We start from the raw sequence: 27,962 nt of genomic DNA, 5'->3' as shown, positions 1-27,962 counted from the left end.
CAAATACAGAACATGAGCTTGAAGATTAGTGTCGAGGAATTATACTCTGCTGAAGAAAAAGTGGTCAGTATAGAGAACCAACTTTCATGTACGAAAGATGAGATGGAAAGGGAAAATGAGAATTGATGAGAGCACTGGAATGTCCTCGCAGGAATTTAACACTTGAAAGAGGACTTTAGGGTTAAATGACAAACTTGTAGAAGCAAATTCAACAAAAATAGATCTTCAATTAAAACTTGATGAACTTCAAACATCTGAAGTCTCCAGTAAGTATCGTGCAAAATGCCTAGAACAGGAGAAAGAATTGTTGATGCATCAGAACAGTTGCTTGAAAGCAGAATTAGCAACCAAAGATGATGAACTTCTTGAACATCGGTCCAATCTGAATAACATGGATGTTGAGATACACAATATGGAAGAGCAAATCCAGTCTTTGAAAACAGATCAGTGAAATTCTACAAAACTGATGATCTAACAAGTGAATTGAAAGAGTCCAAGAAGCAGTCAGTGACCATGGAAGAAAGATTCCTAATAGAAGTGAATGCCCAGCTGCAGTTATTAAACTTATATAAGATTTCTGCAAATAATTCTGAAACAAAAACAACCCAACTTACCAGTGTTGTTGGTAAGCTGAAGGAAAAGATTCATAAGCTCGAAAAACAACTGGAAAAGTAGAAAGTACTCAAACATTGGGGTAAAATTGTGAAATAAGTGGAAACGAGGGTTCCACTTTTTGAAATGTAAACTTGTACATACATCACCATGACCCACACAATGATGGTAAAAGTCAAAGAAATGACATGGAGAAGAGCACAATGTTTGTCCACCCAATAAAAAACAAGTTAGGGTAGCGACCACTGACCACTGCAACATCTGAACCCACCAAATGCAGTTCAACACAAAGGAATGGAAAAAAAGGATGAAAACATACCCAGAGGCTGGAACAAACTCCAAACCTATAGGAAGAACCAGCAGCGGCAGAGTCTACCACTCATCCCACAGCAGTGCCAACGAGATATGGAAGGTTTATCAGGCCTCCAGGCTGCCTGAACATTTGATTTCAAGGACTTGAAGGGGGAGATGGGTGTTGATAATGCAGTGATGACAATGTAAATGTATGATAGTAATAACAACGTAAGATCAAAGGTTAACTATAATCACTTAAAATACTTTGAATAAAGACTTGGGAGAGGTGTAGTGTAGGGGTCTGGCACATGTAGGGTTACTATGGAACTGAGTACAGTACCGACAACACAGTGATGTAAGAGAACACATGACCTGCATCCAGGCTCAGTCTAGTGTTGGACAGAGCCATGTGTACTAGTAAGCATGGAGACAGCTTCTAGCTAGTACCGCTTAGAACTATTTATAAATATACAGTAAGAGTCAATAAAACTTAGTTAACCCACATATGACTTTGAAAACTTCTTCAGACCTACCGAACTGTAACCAACAACCTATAACAAATCCTACCCCTCCTCCCCCGACGCATCATAAACCCCTATCCTAACTCCCTGATTCATCATCCAACCCGATCCAACCTACCCCCCCAACACATCCTAACCCCCATCCTACCACCCCTGGCCCATTCCTACCTCCAACCTACCGCCTGATCCATCCTACCCCCCTGACCCATCCTACCCCCCAACCCATCCTTCCATCACTCGACCCGCATGCTACCCATTTACCTTATAAACTTAATTTCTCTCTGGCATCTCGAAGTGGCTGAGATTTTTAAGCTTACCACTTTCTGGCAGCTGGCTTCACTGCAGGCCTCGTTCACCTGCACTTTTATCAGCAGGCCCAAGTTAGAAGGTCAAGCGACAAATATGCAGCCCCCATAAGTAAGGAGGAGTAGAGTGGCACCCCGACAGTGATCACCACTCCTCAGAAATTCTGGCACAATACCTTTAATACACAAAAGCTTCCCAATGTGTGTAATCAGACAATTAATTGACTCAAAATTAAAGGATCTATTAGGAGGTGGCTAAACGTTTGGTCAGAAATATGATTTTTAAGTGTAGTTTTAAAGGAAGAAAGAGAAGTGAAGAGGTTTGGAGAGGCGATTCCAGAGTAAATGCTGTGACATCTGAAGGCCCAGGCACCAGCAGCGGAGGGAGGGTGAGAGATGCAACAAGAGGTCAGGGTTGGAGGAACACAGGGACCCTAGAGGATTACAGAGTTAGGGTAGGAAATAGAGAATCCATGAAGGAATTTAAACATAAGCCTGAGAACTTAAAAATAACACAGAAATTGCTGGAAATACTCAGCAGTTCTGGCAGCCTCTGCGAAGAGAGAGAAACAGAGTTAATATTTCAGGTCTGTTGGGGAATAGGGCCCAATGCAGATTAATGAGAATTGGGTGAGGGGTGTAAAGGTTTGGTCCAGGGGAACAGTGGTTTTGGATGAGATGCTAACCAGGACTGCATTGTAAAATCTGACCACGTGTATTTCGATGATGTCACCAAGAGGGGGGTGTAGACAATGAAAACAATGGTGATAAAGATGGATTCTTCAGCAATTATAAAGGTTATGGTGCAAGGGTGGGAAGTGGAGCTGTTGTGGGAGATACTTTGGGTAGGAGGGAATAGATAAGAGTGGAAGCAACAATGGGCAGTCTACTGAGCTGGGGTAACAGTGAAAAGGAGTTGGTGGGGGGGGAATGATGTAGTTGATTGTGTCAAAAATGAGAGAGAGGTTAAGAAGAATGAGAAGATTATGGATTTGGTTGCGGAAGGAGATGGTGTCAAAGGAGAGGGTTGACCAAATAAATGCCCATGTTAGAATTGTATTGTTTTACTGATTAGACCTTGATGTATAATTAGAAATAAATCATTACCTTCTTCTCCGAGCTGGGGTCCTTTCTGGTTCCTTTAATGAAATCATTTCTCCCTTTTAAGAATTGCTCATATTCGTTAGCTGTCATGTCTCCACTTTCTATTAAGACGTGCGGCATATGGGGCTCTGAGAAAATATATGCACAAAATCTTAACCAAACATTAAGGAGATATGGTGCAAAACAGATGAACCGATAAGACTCTTGATCAGGGCCCTGTACACAGCCAAGAGACCAGAAAGCGCGACTACTTTTTGTTGATTTTCATCCCTTTCTCCCCTTTTCCCCTGTCTGAAGGTATTGACTCTTGCCGGGCTACAGTTTAGTAGATACCGGCCCCAGTGACATAGCTATTCAGGCCACTGTTCCTGGGTGAGCTGAGAGAGTGAAAGTGGATGATCCATCTCAGCCTCCTTCAGAGGTCCCCAGCATCACAAATGCCAGATTTCAGCCAATTCTATTCACTCCACATGATATCAAGAAAGGGTTGAAGGCACTGGATACTGCAAAGGCTATGGAGCCTGACAATATTCCAGCAATAGTGCTGAAGACTTGAGCTCCAGAACTTGCCATGCCACTAGCCAAGCTGTTCCAGTACAGCTACAACACTGACATCTACCCAGCAATGTGGAAAATTGCCCAGGTAAGCCCTGTACGTGAAAAGCAGGACAAATCCAACCCGGACAATTACCCTCCCATCAGTCTACTCTTGATCATCAGCAAAGTCATGGAAGAGGTCATCAACAGTGCTATCAAGCGGCACTTGCTTAGCAATAATCTGCTTACTGATGCCCAGTTTGGGTTCTGCTAGGGCCACTCAGCTCCTGACCTCATTACAGCCTTGGTTCAAACATGGACAAAAGAGCTGAACTCCAGAGATGAGGTGAGAGTGACTGCCCTTGATATCAAGGCAGCATTTGACCAAGTGTGGCATCAAGGAGCCCCAGCAAAACTGGAGTCAATGGGAATCTCCACTGGTTGGAGTCATACCCAGCACAAAGGAAGATGGTCAGTCATCTCAGCTCCAGGACATCACTGCAGGAGTTCCTCAGGGTAGTGTCCTCGGCCCAACCATCTTCAGCTGCTTCATCAATGAAATTCCTTCCATCAAAAGGTCAGAAGTAGGGATGTTCGCTGATGATTGCACAATGTTCAGCACCATTCGCGACTCCTCAGATACTGAAGCAGTCCATGTCCAAATGCAGCAAGACCTGGACAATATCCAGGCTTGGGCTGACAAGTGCAAGTAACATTCGCACCACACAAGTGTCAGGCAATGACCATCTCCAACAAGAGAGAATCCAACCATCGCCCCTTGACATTCAATGGCATTACCATCACTGAATCTCCCACCATCAATATCCTGGGGTTACCATTGACCAGAAAATGAACTGGACTCGCCATATAAATACTGTGGCCACAAGACCAGGTCAGAGGCTAGGAATCGTGGTACAAGTAACTCACCTACTGACTCTCCAAAACCTGTCCACCATCTACTTGGCACAAGCCAGGAGTCTGATGGAATACTCCCCACTTGCCTGGATGAGTGCAGCTCCCACAACACTCATGAAGCTTGACACCATCCAGGACAAAGCAGCCACTTGATTGACACCACATCCACAAACATTCACTCCCTCCACCACCGATGCAGCAGTGTGTACCATCTACAAGATGCACTGAAGGAGTTCACCAAGACAGCTTAGACAGCACGTTCCAAACCCATGACAAGGACAAGGGCAGCAGATAGATGGGAACACCACCACCTGGAAGTTCCCCTCCAAGTCACTCACCATCCTGACTTGGAAATATATCACCATTCCTTCACTGTTGCTGGGTCGAAATCCTGGAACTCCCTCCCTAACAGCACTGTGGGTGTACCTACACCACATGGACTGCAGCGGTTCAAGAAGGCAGCTCACCACCACCTTCTCAAGGGCAACTAGGGATGGGCAATAAATGCTGGCCCAGCCAGCGAAGCCCACATCCATTAATGAATAAAAGTAAAACATGATTCGTCTGCCCACGGTCAGCTGGCAGGGTCAAAGTTCCAGGCGCCATATTTAAAGGCCAATCCAAGACACAATCTCACTCTCTACATCCCACCTGTCTTCCAGGCATGTGCAGTGATGTCTTGCAGCCAGGAGAAGAAGGTTGAGAGCCTCAGGAAGGAGGCAGCACCGGCTTCACCCACCAGGCCCTCCAGGCCTTGGTCAGAGGAGTGTAAGCACACAGGCAAGTCCTGTATCCCAGGGGCGGCTGCAGGAAACAGACCAGCCTCACCTCTCCGACCTAGGAGGCCGTCACAGAGCAGGTCAGCGTGACTGGCAACCACGCCTGAAATGCCACCCAGTGCAGGAAGAGGATGAATGATCTCATCTGCTCTGCCAGGGTAAGTCATCCTTCAACTCCCTCCAATATCAAACTCTCATCATGGCATCATGCACTCAAATGGCTGCTCTCTTCAGGGATCTCACACAACCATTAGCAGGGGACACATATCAACACTCATTCTCTTACCGAGACTTTCACTTCACCACCATCCTATCGATCATGTTGCTCACGCTCCCTACTCTGGCCCTTCTGGGGAGGGCTCACCACAGACAGGGGACGCGCATCTCACCCAACCTCTGATCCATCCCATCTCATCACATCCCTTTCTCTCTTCTTCGTACAGGATAAGCTGGCACACAACATGCTTGGGAGAGCGTAGACCGGGGGAGGGGCGGCCAATATCACCACCCTCACTTTGAGGAGGCTGCAGCCGAGCTGGTTGGAGGAGGGCAGAGATCGCTCCTGTGGGGAAGGGGAGATCGGCCTCTCCCACCAACCCAATGAGGATCACAGCTCCATCACCTCATCAACTCCTGACAATCACAATGAGTCACGTGCAGTCTTACCTAGCTCATGCTCATTAACTGAAACACTGTTCTCTATTTTCTAGGCACCGTCAGATCAAGACTGCCAAGCCAGTCTAGCACCAGTGTGAGCCCCAGGACCATGTCCGAAGAGGAAGCTCTGGAAGAACTGTCACAGCACTCACACGCACCCTCCACCAGCTCAGAGACACACGTGTCAGTGCTATTGAACTGTTTTATCTCACCCTTAAAACCCGTGTTTCGTGTGACTTATGTGTGTGTGTGTTTGTGTATAAGGGTTTATGAATGGGTAGAGCTTAAGTTATTGAGTTAGAAGTTAGCAGTTCATATTTCTTTCTTTTGCCATTAGTTAAAGACAATTTGTTCTATAAACAGTTATTTACTTATTAAGTTTACAAACCGGGTGCTCATATTCTGTTAACCTAAATTAAATAGTTCTGTAGAACTGGGGCAATCTGGTGGTTTGGTCAAACGTTTCACGGCTCGGGAAACAGTGAGACTTGATATTACAGCGCACTATCCCCAGTGAGTCGTGATAGTAATCAAACCAGCACCTTTAATACCCATACCAGTTTTTGAAGACCATTTAGTCGGGTATTAGTAGATTGTGTAGGACCATTACCCAAAACAAAAGCAGGTCATCAATAAATCCTTACAATCATGGATATGACAACCCGATTTCCAGAAGCTATTCCTTTAAGGAGCGTTACAACTAAGGTGGCAGTGGAAAAGTTAACTTAGTTTTCCACTCATTATGGCCAATTGAAATACAATCTGACCAAGGTTCTAACTTCATGTCTAAAATTTTCCAGGACATAATCAACAATTTGGGTATCAGACAACTATAGTCTCCCACCTATCACCCACAGGCACAAGAAGCTTTAGAGAGATACCATCAGATTCTCAAAACCATGATTAAGACCTATTGCCAAGAATACCTGAACAACTTGGACAAAGGATTAGTTGTCTTACTATTTGCTACTTGGGATTCCCCAAATGAATCTACTGGATTTATTCCTATGAATTGATCTATGGTTATGAAATAAGAGGTCTATTAAAAGTGATTAAGGAAAAGTTCCTATGGCAGAAAGACGAATCCTCTGTGTTGGATTATGTGTCCATGTTTCTAGAAAGACTCACAGGAGCAGGTAAAACAGGATGACAGCACTTAAAAATTTCCCAAGCCAAACTACAAGAATGGGCAGACAACTATGCTACAAATAGAAAGTTCCAAGCAGGAGATGAAGTATCAGTATTATTACCTTTGCAGGTTGAACCCCTGAGAGTGAAATTCAGTGGCCCCCACAAGACAGTTAGGAGAGTTAGTAAAGTGATTTACCTGATAGATACTCCTGAGTGTAGGAAGAAGAAACAGTTAACGTCACATTAACATATCGAAACAACATCATCACAGAGAAGATGATGAGGCAGAGCAAGTGTGGCAGGTGGTAGGAGTAGTGGAGGGTGACAGAGGCAGAAAGGGCAAGGTAGAAGGAGAAGTAGACAGTGTCCAAAGTGAACCTCCTACGATTCGACCACCCACATGACAATACTGGGACAGTTAGACACGGTGTTCTCATATTTAGAGGAGGGACCAAGGAAAGATCTAATAAGATAAAAGCAAAAAACTGTGGATGCTGGAAATCCGAAACAAAAACAAAAACAAAAATACCTGGAAAAACTCAGCATCTGTGGAGAGGAACACAGTTAATGTTTCGAGTCCGCATGACTCTTCAACAGAACTAAGGAAAAATAGAAAAGGGGTGAAATATAAGCTGGTTTAAGGGGGATTGGGACAAGAAGAGCTGGATAGAGGGCCAGTGATAGGTGGATCAAGAGAAGGTAAGAATCCAGAGGGAGGGGTCCAGGCGGAGGGAGAATATTGGAGGTGGGTAAAAGGATCCATTGAATGGGGAGAGGACTCCTGCCCAAAGAAGTGAGCCCGGAGACGAAGACGGCGGAAGAAGAGTTCAGCATCGTGCCGAGCCCGAAACTCATTGAGATGAAGGCGTAAGGGTATGAAACTAAGTCCTTTGCTGAGCACTGAATGTTCAGCAACGGAGAGGGGAAGGTCAGGGGGTATAGTGAATACATGGCTGGGGCTGGGATTAGAAGATGGGATGGGGACAGAGGGGCAGGTGGAGGGTCCTGGATTGGTGTTGGTGTTGATGAGTTGTTGGAGCTTGTGTTCCTTGAGAGAAAGAGAAAAAGTTTCTTGCTGAGGTTTCGGATGAGACGAAGAATAAAATGAAACTGGGGGCACGCGCAGCTTTGAAAAAGGGTACGGCGATGCTGCTGGAGGGAGAGGTCGAGTGTGTTCATATGGCGGCGCATGGCACTGAGTGTGGATCTCAGAATGCGACGGGAACAGCAGTCCGAGGAGCGTTGTATGTCCCGGAGATACCTGTAATCCTGGGTGGGTTTGAAACATGAAGGATGGAACTTCAGTTGAAATCCACAGAAATCTCCAACTTACCCCACGTGCATTTCAACTGAAGTTCCATCCCTCATGTATTTGTGTATTCACCATACCCCCTGACCTTGCCCTCTCCGATGCTGAACGTTCAGTGCTCAGCAAAGGACTTAGTTTCATACCCTTATGCCCTCATCACTGGTCCTCTATCCAGCTCTTCTTGTCGCACGACCCCCCCCCTTAAACCAGCTTATAATTCACCCCTTTTCTATTTTTCCTTAGTTCTGCTGAAGAGTCATACGGACTCGAAACGTTAACTGTGTTCCTCTCCGCAGATGCTGCCAGACCCGCTGAGTTTTTCCACGTAATTTTGTTTTTGTTAAAGATCTAATAAGGTTACTTAGGAACTTTGTGCCTAACTTCAGCACAATAGCTGTACCTCTCACCAACTTGTTAGGAAAACAGGCAAAAGTGGTTTGGTCAGCAAATTGTCAAGCTGCCTTTGAAAAGCTGAAGGCAATCTTAATAAATGAACCTGTGCTGGCCGCCCCGACTTGACCAAACCTTTTAAAATGACAACTGATGCTAGCGACTTGGGGGTAGGTGCAGTCCTAATACAAGATGATCAATTAGGCGTAGAGAAGCCAGTGGGGTACTTTTCCAAGAAACTAAATCAATATCAGAGCAAGTACAATACAGTGGAAAAAGAAACTCCAGCATTGTTGTTGTCTCTTCAACACTTTGAAGTTTATGTCTGACACGATAACAAAGAAACACTAATCTAGACTGACCATAATCCACTGACATTCATTGAAAAGTTTAAAACTCAAAATGCAAGACTGTTTAGATGGAGTCTATTGTTTCAGCCATTCAATGTAAAGATTGTTCACATTGCTAGTAAAGATGTGATCATGGATGCATCGTCCCAGGTGTAAAATACTAAAATAAGTTAAAGGGGAAAGAAATGCTGAAGATTATATAAGATTTTATAAGAGGGAGGAAGGATGAATGAAAGTAAGTCCCGTGTTTTGTTATCCATGTATGAGTTTGGAAGGTGCTGTCTAAGGAGCCTTGGTGAGTTCCTGCAGTGCATCTTGTAGATGGTACACATTGCTGCTACTCTGCGTCGCTGGTGGAGGGAATGAATGTTTGTGGATGTGGTGCCAATCAAGTGGGCTGCTTTGTCCTGGACAGTGTCAAGCTTCTTGTGTTGTGGGAGCTGCACTCATCCAGGCAAGTGGGGAGTATTCCATCACACTCCTGACTTGTGCCTTGTAGATGATGGACAAGTTTTGGGGAGTCAGGAGGTGGGTTACTTATTGCACGATTCCCAGCCTCTGAAATTGTCTTGTAGCCACAGTATTTATATGGTGAGTCCAGTTCAGTTTCTGGTCAATGGTAACCCCCAGGACGTTGATAATGGGAGATTCAGTGATGGTAATGCCATTGAATGTCAAGGGGCCATGGTTGGATTCTACTTTGTTGGACATGGTCACTACTTGGCACTTGTGTGGTGTGAATGTTACTCGCCACTTGTCAGCCCAAGCCTGGATATTGTCCAGGTCTTGCTGCATTTGGACATGGACTGCTTCAGTATCTGAGGAGTTGCGAATGGTGCTGAATGTTGTGCAATCATCAGCGAACATCCCCACTTCTGACCTTATGATGGAAGGAAGGTCATTGATGAAACAGCTGAAGATGATTGGGCCGAGGACACTACCCTGAGGAACTCCTGCAGTGATGTCCTGGAGCTGAGATGACTGATCTTCAACAACCACAACCATCTTCTTTTGTGCTAGGTATGATTCCAACCAGTGGAGAGTTTTCCCTTGATTCCCAATTGACTCCAATTTTGCTAGGGCTCCTTGATGCCACACTCGGTCAAATGCTGCCTTGATGTCATGGGCAGTCACTCTCACCTCACCTCACCTCAGGAGTTCAGCTCTTTTGTCCATGTTTGGACCAAGGCTGTAATGAGGTCAGGTGCTGAGTGGCCCTGGCGGAACCCAAACTGAGTGTCAGCGAGCAGGTTATTGCTAAGCAAGTGCTGCTTGATAGCACTGTTGATGACCCTTTTCATTACTTTACTATGATGGAGAGTTGACTGATGGGGTGGTAATTGGCCAGGTTGGATGTGTCCTGCTTTTTGTGTACAGGACATACCTGGGCAATTTTCCACATAGCTGGGTAGATGTCAGTGTCGTAGCTGTACGTGAACAGCTTGGCTAGGAGCGCAGCAAGTTCTGGAGCACAAGTCTGCAGTACTATTGCCTGAATATTGTCAGGGCCCATAGCCTTTGCAGTATCCAGTGCCTTCAGCTGTTAGTTGGTATCTCGTGGAGTGAATCGAGTTTGCTGAAGTCTGGCACCTATGATGCTGGGAACCTCAGGACGAGGCCAAGATATATCATCCATTCAATACGTCTGCTTGAAGATGGTTGCAAACACTTCAGACTTGTTTTTTGCACCGATGTGCTGGGCTCCCCTATCTTTAAGGATGGGGATATTTGCAGAGCCTCCTCCTCCAGCGAGTTGTTTAATTGTCCACCACCATTCACGACTGGATGTGGCAGGGCTGCAGAGCTTAGATCTGATCTATTGGTTGTGGGATCATTTTGCTCTCTATTCCATGCTGCTTATGCTGTTTGGCATGCAAGTAGTTCTGAGATGCAGCTTCACCAGTTTGATGCCTCATTTTTAGGTATGTCTGGTGCTGCTCCTGGCATGTCCTCCTGTGCCCTTCATTGAACCAGGGTTGATCCCCTGGCTTGATAGTAATGGTAGAGTGGGGGATATGCTGGGCCATGAGGTTACAGATTGTGTTTAAGTACAATTCTGCTGCTGCTGATGGCCCACAGCGCCTCATGGATGTCCAGTCTTGAATTGCTAAATCTGTTTGAAATCTATCCCATTTAGCACAGTGGCAGTGCCACACAGCACGATAGAGGTTATTCTCAATGTGAAGGTGGGACTTCATCTCCACAAGGACTTTGCAGTGGTCACTCCTGCCGATACTGTCATGGACAGATGCACCTGCAGCAGGCAGGTTGGTGAGGATGAGGTCAAGCATGTATTTCCGTCTTGTTGGTTCCCTCACCACCTGCTGTCGACCCAGTCTAGCAGCTATGTCCTTTAGGACTGAGCCAGCTCGGTCAGTAGTGGTGCTGATGAGCCACTCTTGGTGATAGACATTAAAGTCCCCTACCCAGGGTACACTCTGCATCCTTGCCACCCTCAGTGATGCCTCCTAGTGGTCAGGAGGGCATGGCAGTACGTGGTTTGACCTGGTGCCATGAGACTTCATCCCTACTTTTATATTCCATTCCCTTGCAATAAACAACATTCCATTTGCCTTCCTAATCACTCACTGTACCTGCACTCTAACGTTTCCTGATTCATCTACCAGGGCACACAGATCCCTCCATACCTCAGAGTTTTGCAGTCTTGCTCCATTTAAATAATTTGCTGCTTTTCTAATCTTTCTGCCAAATTGAACAAGTTTACATTTTCCCACATTGTGCTCCATCTGCCAAATTTTTGCCCACTCAACCTATCTATATCCCTTTGCAAACTCCTTATTTCCTCTTCACAACTTACTTCCCTACCTATCCTTGTGTTATCAGCAACCTTAGCAACCATACATCGATCCCTTTACACAAGTCATTGATATAAATTGTAAATAGTTCAGGCCCCAGCACTGATCCCTGTAGCACTCCACTCATCACGAGTTGCCAACCTGAAAAAGACACATTTCTTCTTACTCTTTGCTTCCTGTTAGCTAACCAATCTTCTATCCATGATAACATGTTACCCCCTACACCATGAGCTCTTATTTTGTGTAGTAACCTTTGATGTGCCACCTTGTCAAATGCCTTCTGGAAATCTAAGTACAGCACATCCACATGTCCCCCTTTATTCATGTTGCTTGTTACTTCCTCAAAGAACTGCAATAAGTTAGTCAAACATGATTTCCCTTTTAGAAAATCATGTTGACTCAGTCTAATTGCTTTGAGATTTTCTAAGTGCCCGTTATAATCTCCTTAGTTATAGATTTCAGCAATTTCCCTACTGCAGTTGTTAAGCTAACTGGCTTAGAGTTTCCTGTTTTCTGTCTCCTTCCTTTCTTGAATAGAGGAATCACATTTGTTATTTTCCAATCTGATGGGACCATTCCAGAATCTAGGGAATTTTGGAAAATTAAAACCAATGCATCCATTATCTCACTAGTTCTCACCAGGATCCATCCGCTCCCTGTGCTCCTCCACATTAATTTCATACTTTTGTTCTTGCTTTCAAATGTGCCAGAGTCTGGTCCCATCTCACCTCAGTTACCCCTTTCATCACTATGTCCCTCTTTATACCTTTAGTTCCTCTAATACTACTCTGCCCTATTTCCCCACTTGCATCAATTCTTACAATCACAGTGTTCTTGCCTCCTGGGATTCCCTCTTCAATTCCCCCTATTTAATTTCCACCCTATCTGCTTTCAAAAATGTTCTCAAAACTTTCTCATCTTCTAGTTTGACCCAAACTCCTCATTCCATCTGCCAATTCTTCTCTTCCATTCAGTGTTTATTTATTTTCATCTATTCTGTAAAGCTGAGTTTTCATGGCCTTTTAATAGTCGGCTTGGAGACAGGGGCACTGAGAGAATACAGTTCCTGGATGCATTCCTGCTGCCAGGGATTTTTCCCCAGAGGTGGGCTGGGAAGTGAATTGTTGCAAGGGGTAGGACAGCAATTAACATCACACAGGAATCAATTAGGGGCGATTTTGCAGCCTCTTTGGCATTTTTCCAGTAGTGGAGGACTTCGCCCACCATCTCCCCCCTTCATGTGTGGCAGCCGTCAAGTCAATGGTGGCCTCCCTGTGGCAGGCTGTGGGGGAGATGGGGAATGCCAATCGGAACTGGAGGGGCAATGTCCCAAAATCCGGGCCACAGGCAGTGCAATTCACATATGCGATCCATCCGGAGGGATTTCCCTTTCTGCTCCAACGGTCATACTGGCTTCCCTTGGACTCATATATTTCATGTCCAAGAGTTTCTCCACATCTCCAAGTGCCTCAGCAGCACTAGCCTGTCCAGGAGGTATCAGTGCTGCTGGCCATTGATTGTGCTGATGGCGTTGGGACCAGCACACAGTCCTGATGGTGGTCAGTTCAGAGGCTGCGCCTGGGAAAATTGCATCTCCAGATGTACTGGAGCAAGTGCGGGCTCAGAACCTCCAATAGATCCTGACATCAGGTCCTGAAGCCCATGGGAAAATCCTGCCCATTATTCTGACATGCTGAACGGTCTATGATTATGCTTTGTCACATTATAATGTTTCAAAGTGCCTTTAAGTACCCATGAAACCCAAGGTTATGGGCAAACCTGCAGCACAGAAACCTGACAGTCACTGCTGTGGAATTTTTTTAATGCAAAGTAGTTTATTTGACAATTATCATTTTACTGAACATAATCTGCTCCCTTGTCATTCTCAGTGAAGCTGAATTTTAATCGCTGTGTCTATGTGGTTACAGCTCAGTGCCCAGTCCAATCAGATCAGGCAAACCAGCCAAAAACAACTCCACAATAACCAGCCCCTCACATGCCTGCTGGTTAGTTCTTTGAAATAACAGAAGGAAAAATGAGAATATTTAAATGAGAAAAGCAATCAGAATGTGAAACTTTTCCATCAAAAGTATCACAAAATCACAGAATTTCAACAGCACAGGAGGCCATTTGGCCCATCATGTCTGTACCGGCTCTCCAAATGAGCATTGTGACCTAGTGCCATTGCCCTGCCTTTTCCCCATCACCATGCAATTTCATTTAAGCAAAGCTGTTTGAAAGAAGAACCAAGTTGTGCCTTGGGTTCATGTGGGGGAACATACCGGTTTGAAAACATTTAGATGGTCAATGGCCTTGGAATTGAAATATGAATCGCAAATGAGCAGTTTATATTGAATTATGTATTAGCACTGTAGTCTGAATCAGAGATATACACTATGATTGTCCTTTGATAATGGAACTGAGACAATTGGAATAGTCTGAAACTAAATCATACGCTAATTGTAGTTTGAAATGATAATGGACTAAAGAATGACAATAGATGCTTGGAATGTGAAAAGCATTTAGAATGTGATTTTAGTTTATACACTGCCAATAAGAATTGTTAACTGGACAATGTGATTTGTATGAAAATGTTGCATAAAGATGAGTTGGGGAATGTATTGATATTAGAACCATTGTGCTGCCTTCTGTGCTTTCTACCCCTGTTTGAGGGGATTTGTGGGATCAATGAAAGTAACATAGGGGAGAGTGGGAGTTTCAAAGGTAAAGTTGGAATGGACCAAGGATCAAAACTGAGTCCCTTCCTCTTCCTGATTGTCATGGATCTTCTAACTGAACAAGTGAGGCAGGAAGTTCCATAGTTAATGATATTTGCAGATGACATTGTGCTTTGTGGTGGGGATGATGGGAACATGACTAAGTGAAAGGAAAATTGGAGAAAAACACTGGAAGACACAGGTATGAAGATCAAGAGACCCAAGATCTAATTTATGGATTGTCAATTTGAGTCTAGGGAAGAGGATGAGAGTGAAGGTGTAAAGTTTATGGATGAAGATTTGGAGAAAGTGAGTCATTTCAAGTACCTGGGGGTCAGAAGTGGCAGAAGATGGAAGGAAGGAAATGGAAATTAAGCATTGGATTAGCCCTGGTTAGAATAATTGGAACAAGTGCATTAGTGTGTTCTGTGATAGATAAGTATTGCTGAAACTGGGAGGAAGAATCAACAAGAGTTGTGTGAGACTGGCCTGGTTATATAGTGCAGAAACTTGGGCAACATCTAGAAGAGAGGAACAACAACTAGATACTAAGGAGTTGCAGGTGCTGAGATGGATGTGTGGGGTAATGAGAAAGGACAAAATTAAGAACCAGCACATCAGTGGGTCAGTGGAGATAGTGGGAGCATCACAGAAAGTTGCCAAGTACTTTGGGATTGAAATGGTATGGTTATATGTTACAGAGAGAGAGAGATGATGTGATGAGACGAGTGTTGAAGATGGGATTGCTAAGGAGGAGAAGAGGGGGGGCTTAAGACAAGATGGAACGATGCAGCAGGATTGGAAGAGGAATGGATGACTAAAGGGAGGAGATAGAAAAGGGTGATCAACCAGCATTGTGGTAACCCCAAGTAAAATGGGAGAAGCTGAAAGAAGAATGAAAGTAACACAAGCATAGTGAGTGTTGCATCTTTTATAGAAAATAAACTATAGTCACTGCATTATTGTGCAGAAGGGGAGTTGGTAAAATTAATTTATTCATTATTTCCATACTCACTAGCACATGGCGCCAGGAGCAATCTGGAGACTGCTACCTTTGAGGTCCTGCTTACTAATGTATTTCTAGTTTGCTAAAATCTGCCTTGGAAAGCTCCTTTAAAGAGCTGAAACATACACATTGGACTAAAAGGCCTCCTTGTGTGCTTGCTGATTTGAGAGTCCTTGAAGTGTATGGAACTTTTTTTTATGTTAGAGGCACTTTGTGAGTGCAAGTTGTTGTTGGTGAAGTGAACTTCAAACTCAAATCAAAGTTCTGTTCATTATGTTGTGTGTAATTAGATGTTGATCAGATATAGGCATTACTGGGAAAGTACTGTAGTAACAATTCACACCAATAATTAAGTAAAACAAAATCCTGGCCTCGAACAGCTAAGAATCGAAGTTATATTAGAAAGCTGTTGAGTGCTTTGCTGGTGATTCCTTGCTAATATTGTGCTGTCTTTGAACTAATCTGTTTTCAGTATTTGTGACAATAACGCTGATTTGATTTTTGTTAAATCACTATTCCTTGTATTTAAGTTATCTCAGTTCAAATCAGGCAGCACATAATCAAGACAGGAAGAACTTTCAAAATCACTGGCACCGTGGAGAATGAATCACTAGTGTCAAAATCACTGGCACCGTGGAGAGTGAATCTTTAGTGTCAAAATCACTGGCACCGTGGAGAGTGAATCTTTAGTGTCAAAATCACTGGCACCGTGGAGAGTGAATCACTAGTGTCAAAATCACTGGCACCGTGGAGAATGAATCACTAGTGTCAAAATCACTGGCACCATGGAGAGTGAATCACTAGTGTCAAAATCACTGGCACCGTGGAGAGTGAATCTTTAGTGTCAAAATCACTGGCACCGTGGAGAGTGAATCTTTAGTGTCAAAATCACTGGCACCGTGGAGAGTGAATCACTAGTGTCAAAATCACTGGCACCATGGAGAGTGAATCTTTAGTGTCAAAATCATGGCACCGTGGAGAGTGAATCACTAGTGTCAAAGTCACTGGCACCGTGGAGAATGAATCTTTAGCGTCAAAATCACTGGCACCGTGGAGAGTGAATCACTAGTGTCAAAGTCACTGGAACCGTGGAGAATGAATCACTAGTGTCAAAGTCACTGGCACCGTGGAGAATGAATCACTAGTGTCAAGATCACTGGCACCGTGGAGAGTGAATCACTAGTGTCAAAATCACTGGCACCGTGGAGAGTGAATCACTAGTGTCAAAGTCACTGGAACCGTGGAGAATGAATCACTAGTGTCAAAGTCACTGGCACCGTGGAGAATGAATCACTAGTGTCAAGATCACTGGCACCGTGGAGAGTGAATCACTAGTGTCAAAATCACTGGCACCGTGGAGAATGAATCACTAGTGTCAAAATCACTGGCACCGTGGAGAATGAATCACTAGTGTCAAAATCACTGGCACCGTGGAGAGTGAATCTTTAGCGTCAAAATCATGGCACCGTGGAGAATGAATCACTAGTGTCAAAGTCATTGGCACCGTGGAGAGTGAATCACTAGTGTCAAAATCACTGGCACCATGGAGAGTGAATCTTTAGTGTCAAAATCACTGGCACCGTGGAGAGTGAATCACTAGTGTCAAAATCACTGGCACCATGGAGAGTGAATCTTTAGTGTCAAAATCATTGGCACCATGGAGAGTGAATCTTTAGTGTCAAAATCATGGCACCGTGGAGAGTGAATCTTTAGTGTCAAAATCACTAGCACCGTGGAGAGTGAATCACTAGTGTCAAAGTCATGGCACCGTGGAGAGTGAATCTTTAGCGTCAAAATCACTGGCACCGTGGAGAATGAATCACTAGTGTCAAAGTCACTGGAACCGTGGAGAATGAATCACTAGTGTCAAAGTCACTGGCACCGTGGAGAATGAATCACTAGTGTCAAGATCACTGGCACCGTGGAGAGTGAATCACTAGTGTCAAAATCACTGGCACCGTGGAGAATGAATCACTAGTGTCAAAATCACTGGCACCGTGGAGAATGAATCACTAGTGTCAAAATCACTGGCACCGTGGAGAGTGAATCTTTAGCGTCAAAATCATGGCACCGTGGAGAATGAATCACTAGTGTCAAAGTCATTGGCACCGTGGAGAGTGAATCACTAGTGTCAAAATCACTGGCACCATGGAGAGTGAATCTTTAGTGTCAAAATCACTGGCACCGTGGAGAGTGAATCACTAGTGTCAAAATCACTGGCACCATGGAGAGTGAATCTTTAGTGTCAAAATCATGGCACCGTGGAGAGTGAATCACTAGTGTCAAAGTCATTGGCACCGTGGAGAATGAATCACTAGTGTCAAAGTCATTGGCACCGTGGAGAATGAATCACTAGTGTCAAAATCACTGGCACCGTGGAGAATGAATCTTTAGTGTCAAAATCACTGGCACCGTGGAGAATGAATCACTAGTGTCAAAGTCACTGGCATCGTGGAGAGTGAATCTCTAGTGTCAAAATCACTGGCACCGTGGAGAGCGAATCACTAGTGTCAAAATCACTGGCACCGTGGAGAGTGAATCTCTACTGCGGAGGGTCAAGTAAAGCTTGAAAATGACAACTTTCCATCCCATTTAGGAAATTTAATATCCTGACACTTTGGGAGTAGGATCATAATATGCTTAATCACTAACAGCACTTTACTCAGTTATGCTCTTTCCAATATTTGATGCCAGAGATGTTTGCATGTGACTGACTTTCAGTTTTACAAGTTCTCTGGACCAGGGGGGGTTTTGATGACAGGTTTCATACTGCAAGATGCCAAAGCAAAATTCCTCTCCCTCCTGCCCAGCCATCCCTCTATCTCTCTATCTCTTCCTTCAGTCACTGCTTCTCCACTAGAGGGCAAATCTCTTTCTTCCTCTGCCATCTATTTCCTTCTTCAGAGGCCACCTGACAGTGGAACTGCAAACAAATTTTCATTTATTTCATTATCATTACAGATGTTGGAATAGACCCCACACAGGAGGGTGAGGAAGGAGTGGGGTGTGGGTTTGATCATTCCGAAAAAGCGAATAAGAGAGGAAAATATTTTCAAGGTTAGCAAGCACCAGAAAAGAAAGTTGGCAGTCAGTATTTTAGTGGGAAATGGGGTTAAGGGGACAGGATATATTCCAGGCTGAGTTAGAACAAAGAACAAAGAAAAGTACAGCACAGGAACAGGCCCTTCGGCCCTCCAAGCCTGCGCCGATCATATTGCCCGTCAACTAAAACATTTTGCACTTCCGGGGTCCGTACCCCTCTATTCCCATCCTATTCATGTATTTGTCAAGCTGCCTCTTAAACACCACTATCGTACCTGCTTCCACCACCTCCTCTGGCAGCGAATTCCAGACACACACTACTCTCTGCGTAAAAAACTTGCCCTGCACATCTCCTCTATAGTTTTCTCCTCTCACCTTAAATCTATGTCCCCCAGTAATTGACTCTTCCACCCTGGGAAAAAGCTTCTGACTATCTACTCTGTCCATGCCACTCATAATTTTGTAAACTTCTATCAAGTCACCCCTCAATCTCCGTTGCTCTAGTGAGAACAATCCAAGTCTCTCCAACCTCTCCTCATTGCTAATAACCTCCAGACCAGGCAGCATCCTGGTAAACCTCCTCTGCACCCTCTCCAATGCCTCCATATCCTTCTGGTAATGTGGTGACTAGAATTGCACACAATATTCCAAGTGTGGCCTAACCAAGGTTCTATACAGCTGCAGCATGACTTCCCAGCTTTTATACTCAATACCCCTGCCAATGAAGGCAAGCATGCTATATGCCTTCCTGACTACCTTTTCCACCTGCGCTGCCACTTTCAGTGACCTGTGGACCTGTACACCCAGATCCCTCTGCCCATCGATGCACTTAAAGGTTCTGCCATTTACTGTATAATTCCTGCCTGTATTAGTCCTTCCAAAATGCATTACTTCACATTTGTCCGGATTAAACTCCATCTGCCATTTCTCCGCCCAGGTCTCCAACCGATCTATGTCCCGTTGTATCCTTTGACAATCCTCTTCACCATCTGCAACTCCTCCAACCTTAGTGTCATCTGCAAACTTACTAATTATCCGAGTTTCCTCTAAATCATTTGTGTATACTACAAACAGCAAAGGTCCCAGCACTGATCCCTGTGGAACTCCACTAGTCACAGCTCTCCATTCAGAAAAGCACCCTTCCACTGCTACCCTCTGTCTTCTATGACCAAGCCAGTTCTGTCATCTTGCCAGTTCACTTCTGATCCCGTGTGACTTTACCTTCTGTACCAGTCTTCCAAGAGGGACCTTGTCAAAGGCCTTACTGAAATCCACGTATATAACATCCACTGCCCTTCCATCATCGATCATCTTTGTCACTTCCCCAAAAAACTCGATCAAGTTAGTGAGACACGACCTCCCCTTCACAAAACCATGCTACCTCTCACTAATATGCCCATTTGCTTCCAAATGGCAGTAAATCCTGTCACGAAGAATCTTCTCCAATAATTTCCCTACCACTGATGTAAGGCTCACCGGCCTGTAATTTCCTGGATTATCCCTGCTACCCTTCTTAAACAATGGAACAACATTGGCCATTCTCCAGTCCTCTGGGACCTCACCTGTAGCCAGTGAGGATACAAAGATTTCTGTCAAGGCCCCAGCAATCTCCTCCCTTGCCTCCCTCAGTAGTCTGGGATAGATCCCATCTGGCCCTGGGGACTTATCCACCTTAATATTCTTCAAGACACCTAACACCTCCTCTTTTTTGATCTCAACATGATCCAGGCTGTCTACACACTCTTCCCTAGACAAATCGATCGCTAAGTCCTTCTATTTGGTGAATACTGATGAGAAGTATTCATTCAGTATCTCTCCCATTTCTTCTGGCTCCACACACAGATTCCCACCTCTGTCCCTGAGTTAGAGAGAGCTTTGATTGACAAGGGAGTTAAAGATTATAGGGACAGACAGGAAAGTAGAGTTAAGACCACAATTAGATTAACCATGATTTTATTGAATGGTGGAGCAGACTCGAGGGGCTGAATGGCCTATTCTGCTCCTATAGTTTATGTTCTAGAATGTGTGCCTCGTGGATAAGGTAATCTTAGAAAAGGGCATGAAAGGAAATGGGAGAAAAATTTTAAAATGATGTGGTTTTAAGGTTCAGACAGGGAGAGGTAGGGATAGTTCAACTGATGAACAAGCAGAATGGGGGAAGCAGTTCAATATTAATGATAAGGTACTCCATGATTATCTAGGATAAAAGCAAAATACTGCAGATGCTGGAAATCTGAAATAAATTTATTGGCCATCCCTAACTGGCCTTGCGAACTGAGTGGTTTGCTTGGCCATTTCAGAGGGCATTTAAGAGTCAACCACATTGCTGTGGGTATGGAATCACATGTAGGCCAGACTAGGCAAGGATGGCAGATTTCCTTCCCTAAAGGACATTAGTGAACCAGGTGGGTTTTTACAACAATCAACAATAGTTTCCTGGGCTTTTAGTTCCAATATTTTGTATTGAATTCAAATTTCACCATGTGCTGAGCTGGATTCAAACTCAGGTCCCCAGAGCATTACCCTGAGTATCAGCGTACTAGTCCAGTGACAATACCACTTTGCCACTAATCCAGAAATTACCACCAGGTAATAATCCAGGAATTATTATCTTTTAGGTTCTGCTATTTAATTTAGTGCCTAGCTCATCATGCTGACTATGCAGAACCTCCCTCTCCCACAGCAAATTCCTCTCCAGCCCTGAGCAGATGTCCCGAACCCTGGCACTGGGCAGGCAACACAGCCTTCAGGCCTCTTGCTCTTTGCTTAGGAAACAGTGTCAATCCCCTCACTATACTGTCCCCTGCTACTACTACGTTCCTTTTTTGCTCCCCCCACTTGAATTGCTTGCTGTACCACGGTGCCATGGTCAGTTTGTTCATTCAACATGCAGCCCCCATTATCATCCAATCAAGATGAGAGAACCTCAAACCTATTGGGCAATTTCACAGACTGACACTCCTGCCCTCCAGCTCCCTTTACCTGCCTCACTCGCAGTCAGACCCTCCTGTCCCTGAGCACAGATCAAATCAAGAGACCCTACCCTAAGTGGTGTGACTGTCGCCTGGTACAAAGCATCCAGGTAACTTTCCCCCTCCCTGATGTGTTGCAGTGTCTGCAGCTCAGCCTCCAGCTCGGTGACCCTGAGCCGAACCTCCTCGAGCCACAGACACTGCAGACGTGTCTACTCTGGATTACACAGGCACCCAGGAGTTTCCACATGCTACAGCCTTGACATATCATCTGTCCTGCCATCCTTAATTTGCTTCAATTAATTATTAAATTATATTATTCACTTACTTATTTTTCTTTTTTATAGATTTTATTAACTTTACCACCATTTCATATACTACCTTAAACCTTAGGACAAGAATTGAGCTGAGCCACTTACCAGGTACTGACCAAACAGCTCGCTCCTTTCCCTGTAATAGAGTAAGAACCTATTTCTACAGGGTGAAAAAGGTAGAAAAAGCAAAAGGAAAGGAACACCTCCTTCCCCTCATTACCGAACTCCCCCACTCACCAAACTCCAAGGTATGTACTCAGTTCCAAAGCTGCACTAATTTGCCTTTTACCAATTTGCCAATTACGTCATCCCAGGCTGTGTCCCACACTATTTGTCCCACACAATTACGTCATCCCAGGCTGTGTCCCACACTAGTTGCCAGGCTGCATTTTGGAATCTCTGCTCACGCACAGTCCCAGCTCCCGGCTCCACCAGGCTGACCCGGCTCCCTGCTCCACGGAGTGATCAACTACACCCAGCAGCAGGAGGTCATTTGGCCCATTGTGTCTGCATCAACTTTCCAAGTGAGTGCTATTCACTTAGTGCTATTCCTCCCACCTTCTCCCATAACCACGAACACTTTTCCTTTATAGATAACAATCTAATTCCGTCTTGAATGCTTCGATTGAACCTACCTCCACTACACACACAGGCAGTGCATTTTGGCCCCTAACCACTCGATGTGTGAAAAAGTTTGTCCTCATATCACTATTGCCTCCTTTAACAATTACTTAAAATCTGTGCCCTCTTGTTCTCAATTCTTTCACCAGTGGGAACAGTTTCTCCTTCTCTTCTCTGTCCAGCTGAGGTTGAACTATGTTCTATAAAAGGTCAACATAACCTCGTTGCTCTTGTACTCTATGCCCCTATATGCTTTATTAACTGTGTTCTCAACCTCTCCTGCCATCTTCAATGACTTATGCATACATGTACAGCACCCACTCTGCTCCTGCACCCCTTTTAGAGTTGTGTGCTTTCTCTCCATGTTCTTCCTACCAAAATGAATCACTTCACATTTCTCTGTAATGAACTTCATCTGCCACCTGTCAGCCCATTCCACAATTTGTTCATGTCCCTTTGAAGTTCTACACTGTCCTCCTCACAGTTCACAATGCTTCCGAGTATCATCTGCAAATTTTGAAATTTTTCCCTGTAAACCAAGATCTAGATTGTTAATATATATCAGAAAGAGCAAGGGTCCCAACACTGACCCCTGGTGATCTCGACTACAAACGTTCCTCCAGCCCAAAAAAACACCCATTAACCATTACTCTCTGTTTCCTGTCACTCAGCCAATTTTGTATCCATGTTGCTACTGGCCCTTTTGTTCCATGACCTTTACCTTTTTTCACAAGTCTGTTGTGTGGCACAATATCAAATGCTTTTTGGAAGTCCATGTACACCACATCAACAGCATTGCCCTCATCAACCCTCTCTATTAACTCTTTAAAAAAACTCCAGCAAGTAGTTAAACATGATTTTCCCCTAACAAGTTCATGCTGGCTTTTCTTAATTAATCCACATTTACCCATGTGACTACTAATTTTGTCCTGGTTTATTGTTTCTAGAATTTTCCCCACCTCCAAAGTTAAACTGACTGGCCTGTAGTTGCAGGGCTGATTGTTACACTTTTTTGAGCAAGGATATAACATTTTCAATTCTCCACTCCTCCGAGACCACTTCTGAGTCTAAGGATGATTGGAAAGTTATGGCCAGTGCCTCTGCAATTTTCACTCTCACTTCCCTCAGTACCTTTGGATGCATTGCATCCTGGAGTCTTATCAACCTCAAGTCTAGTGAATCTATCCAATGCTTCCTCCTTATCAATTTTAAATCTTTCTAGTGTTTTAATTACCTCCTCTTTCACTATGGCCTGGGTCGTACCTTCTTCCTTGATAAAAACAGATGAAAAGTATTCATTTAATACCCCAGCTATGCACCCTGCCTCCATATGTAAATCCCCTTTTTGGCCTCTAATCAGCCCTACTTCTCCTCTTACCACTCTTTTACTATTTATATGCCTATGAAAGACTTTGAGATTCCCTTTTATGTTAGTTGCCAGTCTCTTTTCATACTCTCTCTTTGTTTCTCTTATTTGGTTTTGCACTTCCCGTCTGAACCTTTTATATTCGGCCTGGTTCTCCATTGTATCGTCTATCTGACATCTCCCATGAGCACACCACTCCTTCCTCACGTTAATCTCTAAATCTACGGTCATCCAGGGAGCTCTGAATTTGTTTATCCTTCCTTTTCCCTCCATGGGAACATACATTGACTGTACCCAAACTTTCTCTTCTTGAAGATAGCCCATTGTTCAGCTATCATTTTTCCTGCCAACCTTTGACTCCAATTTATTCAGCCCAGATCCATTCTTACCCCATTGAAGCTGGCATTTCCCAATTCATTACTTTTACTTTGGATTGCTCTTTGTTCTTTTCGATAACCAACCCAAACCTGATTGTACAATGATTATTTCCCCTAAATGGTCTCCCACTGACACTTGATCCACTTGGCCCAGCTCATTTCCAAGAACCAGGTCCAACAGTGCAACTTTACTTGTTGGATTGGACACATACTGCTGTAGAAAATTCTCCTGAACACACTTTTGAGCTCTTGTCCTCCCTCCTCACCCCCTCCACTTCTAGCCCTTTACCTTCTCAAGGACAATTAGGGATGGGCAATAAATATTGGCCTGGCCAGTGACACCCACATCCCATGAATGAATTAAAAAAAACTACCACTATCCCAGTCTATAATCAGATAATTAAAGTCCCCCATTATAACTAATCTATAATTTTTGCACCTCTCTGTAATTTCCTTGCAAATTTGTTCTTATACATCCTCCCCACGAGTTGGTGTCCCATAGACAACAGCGAGCAATGTAATTGCACTTTTTCGTCCTTAGCTCTAGCCTTTTGTCCTTGACACCTCTTGGATATCTTCTTTCTCCAGTATTGCAGTGCTCTACTTAATCAATATCACCACTCCTCCCACTTTCCTTCCTTATCTTTCCTGAAAACCTTGTATCCAGGAATATTTAATATCTAGACCAGTCTTTCTTTGAGCCAGGTCTCTGTAATAGCTACAACATCATATTTCCACAAGTCAACCTGTATATACACCAATCTTATTCACCACACTCCATGCATTCACATAAATGCACAGTAACCTTGATTTAGACTTTATTACTTTCTCCCTTACTCCAAACCCACCTAATACATTACATTTCCTACTCTTGTGCTATCAAGGTTCGTCCTGTGGTTTGTGTACATACCTGAGCAATTTTCCACATAGCCGGGTAGATGCCAGTGTTGTAGCTGTACGTGAACAGCTTGGCTAGGGGCGCGGCAAGTTCTGGAGCACAAGTCTTCAGTACTATTGATGGAATGTATCAGGGCCCATAGTCTTTGCAGTATCGAGTACATTCAGCCGTTTCTAGAAATCACATGGAGTGAATCAACTTGGCTGAAGACTGGCGTCTGTAATGCTGGGGACCTCAGAAGGAGGCCTAAGTGGATCATCCAATTGGTATTTTTGGCTGAAAATGACTGCAAATGCTTCAGCCTTATCTTTTGTATTGATGTGCTGGGCTCCCCCATCATTAAGGATGGGGATATTTGTGCAGTCTCCTCCTCAATGAGTTGTTTAATTGTCCACCACCATTCACGACTGGATGTAGCAGGACTGCAGAGTTTAGATCGGATCTGCTGGTTGTGGGATCGCTTAGCTCTGTCACTTACTGCTTTCACTGTTTAGCATGCAAGTAGCTCTGTGTTGTAGCTTCAGCAGGTTGACACCTCATTTTTACATATGCTTGGTGCTGCTCCTGGCATGGCCTCCTGCACTCTGTTAAATAGTAATTGTAGAGTGAGGGACATACTGGGCCATGAAGTTACAGATTATGGTGAAATACAATTTTTCTGCTGCTGATGGCCCACAGCACCTCATGGATTCCCAGTTTGAGCTGTTAGATTTGTTCTGAATCAGTCCTATTTGGTACATGGGAAAGGACATACTAAGGAATGGTGATGGAAATGTCTGGGGCTTTGGTTGTAAGCTATGATTCCATGACTATGACTTGGCTATACTCTGAGGGACACTTTTGGCACAGGTCCCCAGACTAGTGAGGTTTGCAGAGTCAGCTGGGCAGGATGAGCTGTCGTTCTGGTGCTTAATGTGAGGTCAGATGGTCTGTATAGTTTTATTCTTCTTCAAGTTTTCTGCAGTGATTTGATCAGCCATTTCAGAAGATAATTAAAAGTCAACAACTTTGTTATGAAACTGGAGCCACATGTAGGCCAGAACAAGAGCGGCAGGTTTCCTTCCTTAAAGAACCAGTTGAGATTTTACAAAAATCCAATAGTTTCATGGTTATCATCACTGAGACTAAGATTTATTTAACTGAATTTAAATTTCTGCAGTTGGCGGGATTTGAACTCTCATCTGATTAGATCAGGCTCTGGATCACAGTCTAGTCACATTATCAAAAGCAATGGAAATTCTACCAGATGAAAGCCTTCCCCCAGGAGCTAATTGCAACTGGGCAACCTGGAAGTGCCTTAACAGACTTAGGACTGGTGTAGGTCGTTCAAAGGTGTCACTAAGCAAATGGGGATATACAACCAGCCCGACAACTAGTGAATGTGGAACTGAGCCACAGACTGTGCAACATCTCCTGCAATGCCTATCGCTAGAGGAACCCTGCACTGTTGCAGATCTTGCCGAATTCAACAACATGGCGCAAAAACGTGTCCAGTTCTGGCTGGGCCATGTATGGACTGTCCGTGGACACAATAAGCAGAAGATCAAAAGCTACTGTTCCTAATTCAACCATGCAAAAAAATCAGCATGATCAGCCCTCCTCATTACCAGTCTAAGTTTGTGCCATAGATCACACAGTCCATATCACTAAATGGGGACTCACATCTTAAATAAAAATTAATAATGCCTACAATGAGTGAAATTCTTTTTACACAATGCAGCTGAGCTCTTGATAAAAACACCTTATCAAGTCAACATAAGTAGCTTAATCTTGGGAAGCTTAACTCTAAAGCACTTGAGTGTTGAGTGAACAGTTTTACAGCACACTGTCCTTCAAGGATCACATCACTCAGCCAATCAGCAAAAGAAGAATTTTTCAAGTGTATCAGACTGTGCATTCCACAGATTCAAATGCACTCTACATTGTTTCGATTAAGGTGTTTCAACTATGATAACTGTAACACAAACCTTGCAAAATAAAGCAATTTGGGACATAGCATTGTCAAATGTAGCTATCCAGCACATTTATTCATCAAGGCTCTCAGGCTGCGAGGCGCGGGTAGATATGCTCATTCACTTTCATCTTTCAGATAAAATATTAAATTATCTGTACTCCTGGCTGAATGGGAAAGATCCTGCAGCATTATTTTGAAGGAGAGCAGAGGAATCCTCCCTGGTTAACTAGTTAATATGTATCCCTCAGGCAAAAGAAATGATCTGGTTATTTTGACATTGTGTTTGTGGGATCTTGTTGTTCACAAATTACATTCCAACATTACAACAGTGACTACACTTCAAAAACTCTTCATTGGCTGGAAAGCACTTTGGAGTGTCCTAAAATCAGGATAGGTGCTAGTTAAATGCAAGCTTTCTTTTTTCATTCACTGTTCTCTGCCGAGTGTGGTGTTGAAAAATGCATCAAAGATTGAAATGTTTTCTTTACTTATTCTTTCATGGGATGTGGGCATCCTGGCAATGCCAGCATTTGCTGCCCTTCCCTGATTGCCCTTTGAGGTCATTTAAGAGTCATTGCTGTGGGTCTGAATCTGGGAACACCACCAAGTTTCTCCTAAGTCACACACCATCCTGACTTGGAAATATATCACTGTCACTGGGTCAAAATCCTGGAACTCCCTCCCTAACAGCACTGTGGCTGTACCTACACCACATGGACTGCAGCAGGTTCAAGAAGGCAGCTCACCACCACCAAAAGCAATTAGGGATGGGCAATAAATGCTGGGCAGCAATGCCCACATCCCGTGAACAAATAAGAAAATGTAGACCAGACCAGGGAAGGACGGCAGATTTCCTTCCCATACATTAGTGAACAAGATAGGTTTTTACAACAATCAATGATGGCTTCACAATCACTATTACTGAGCTCTCATTCCAGATTTTGTTTTGATTAACTGATTGAATTTAAATTCCAC

At 44.1% G+C, this 27,962-nt stretch overlaps 1 protein-coding gene across 1 annotated transcript in view; it reads right to left on the bottom strand.

The window, feature by feature from the left end:
• Nucleotides 1–25,063, bottom strand: part of vwa5b1 (von Willebrand factor A domain containing 5B1) — a 161,824-nt gene extending 136,761 nt beyond the window's left edge. Inside the window, exons 1-3 of the mRNA XM_041207027.1 lie at nucleotides 25,046–25,063; nucleotides 23,524–23,662; nucleotides 2,840–2,964 (exon numbers count right to left, since the gene is read on the bottom strand). Coding sequence (XP_041062961.1) covers nucleotides 2,840–2,964; nucleotides 23,524–23,662; nucleotides 25,046–25,063 — 282 coding nt within the window. The remainder of the gene's footprint in view (nucleotides 1–2,839; nucleotides 2,965–23,523; nucleotides 23,663–25,045) is intronic.
• Nucleotides 25,064–27,962: the final 2,899 nt, after the last annotated feature.

Source organism: Carcharodon carcharias, chromosome 15 (assembly GCF_017639515.1).
Source record: "Carcharodon carcharias isolate sCarCar2 chromosome 15, sCarCar2.pri, whole genome shotgun sequence".
Taxonomy (NCBI): domain Eukaryota; kingdom Metazoa; phylum Chordata; class Chondrichthyes; order Lamniformes; family Lamnidae; genus Carcharodon; species Carcharodon carcharias.
This window is presented reverse-complemented; position numbering and strand designations above follow the sequence as displayed.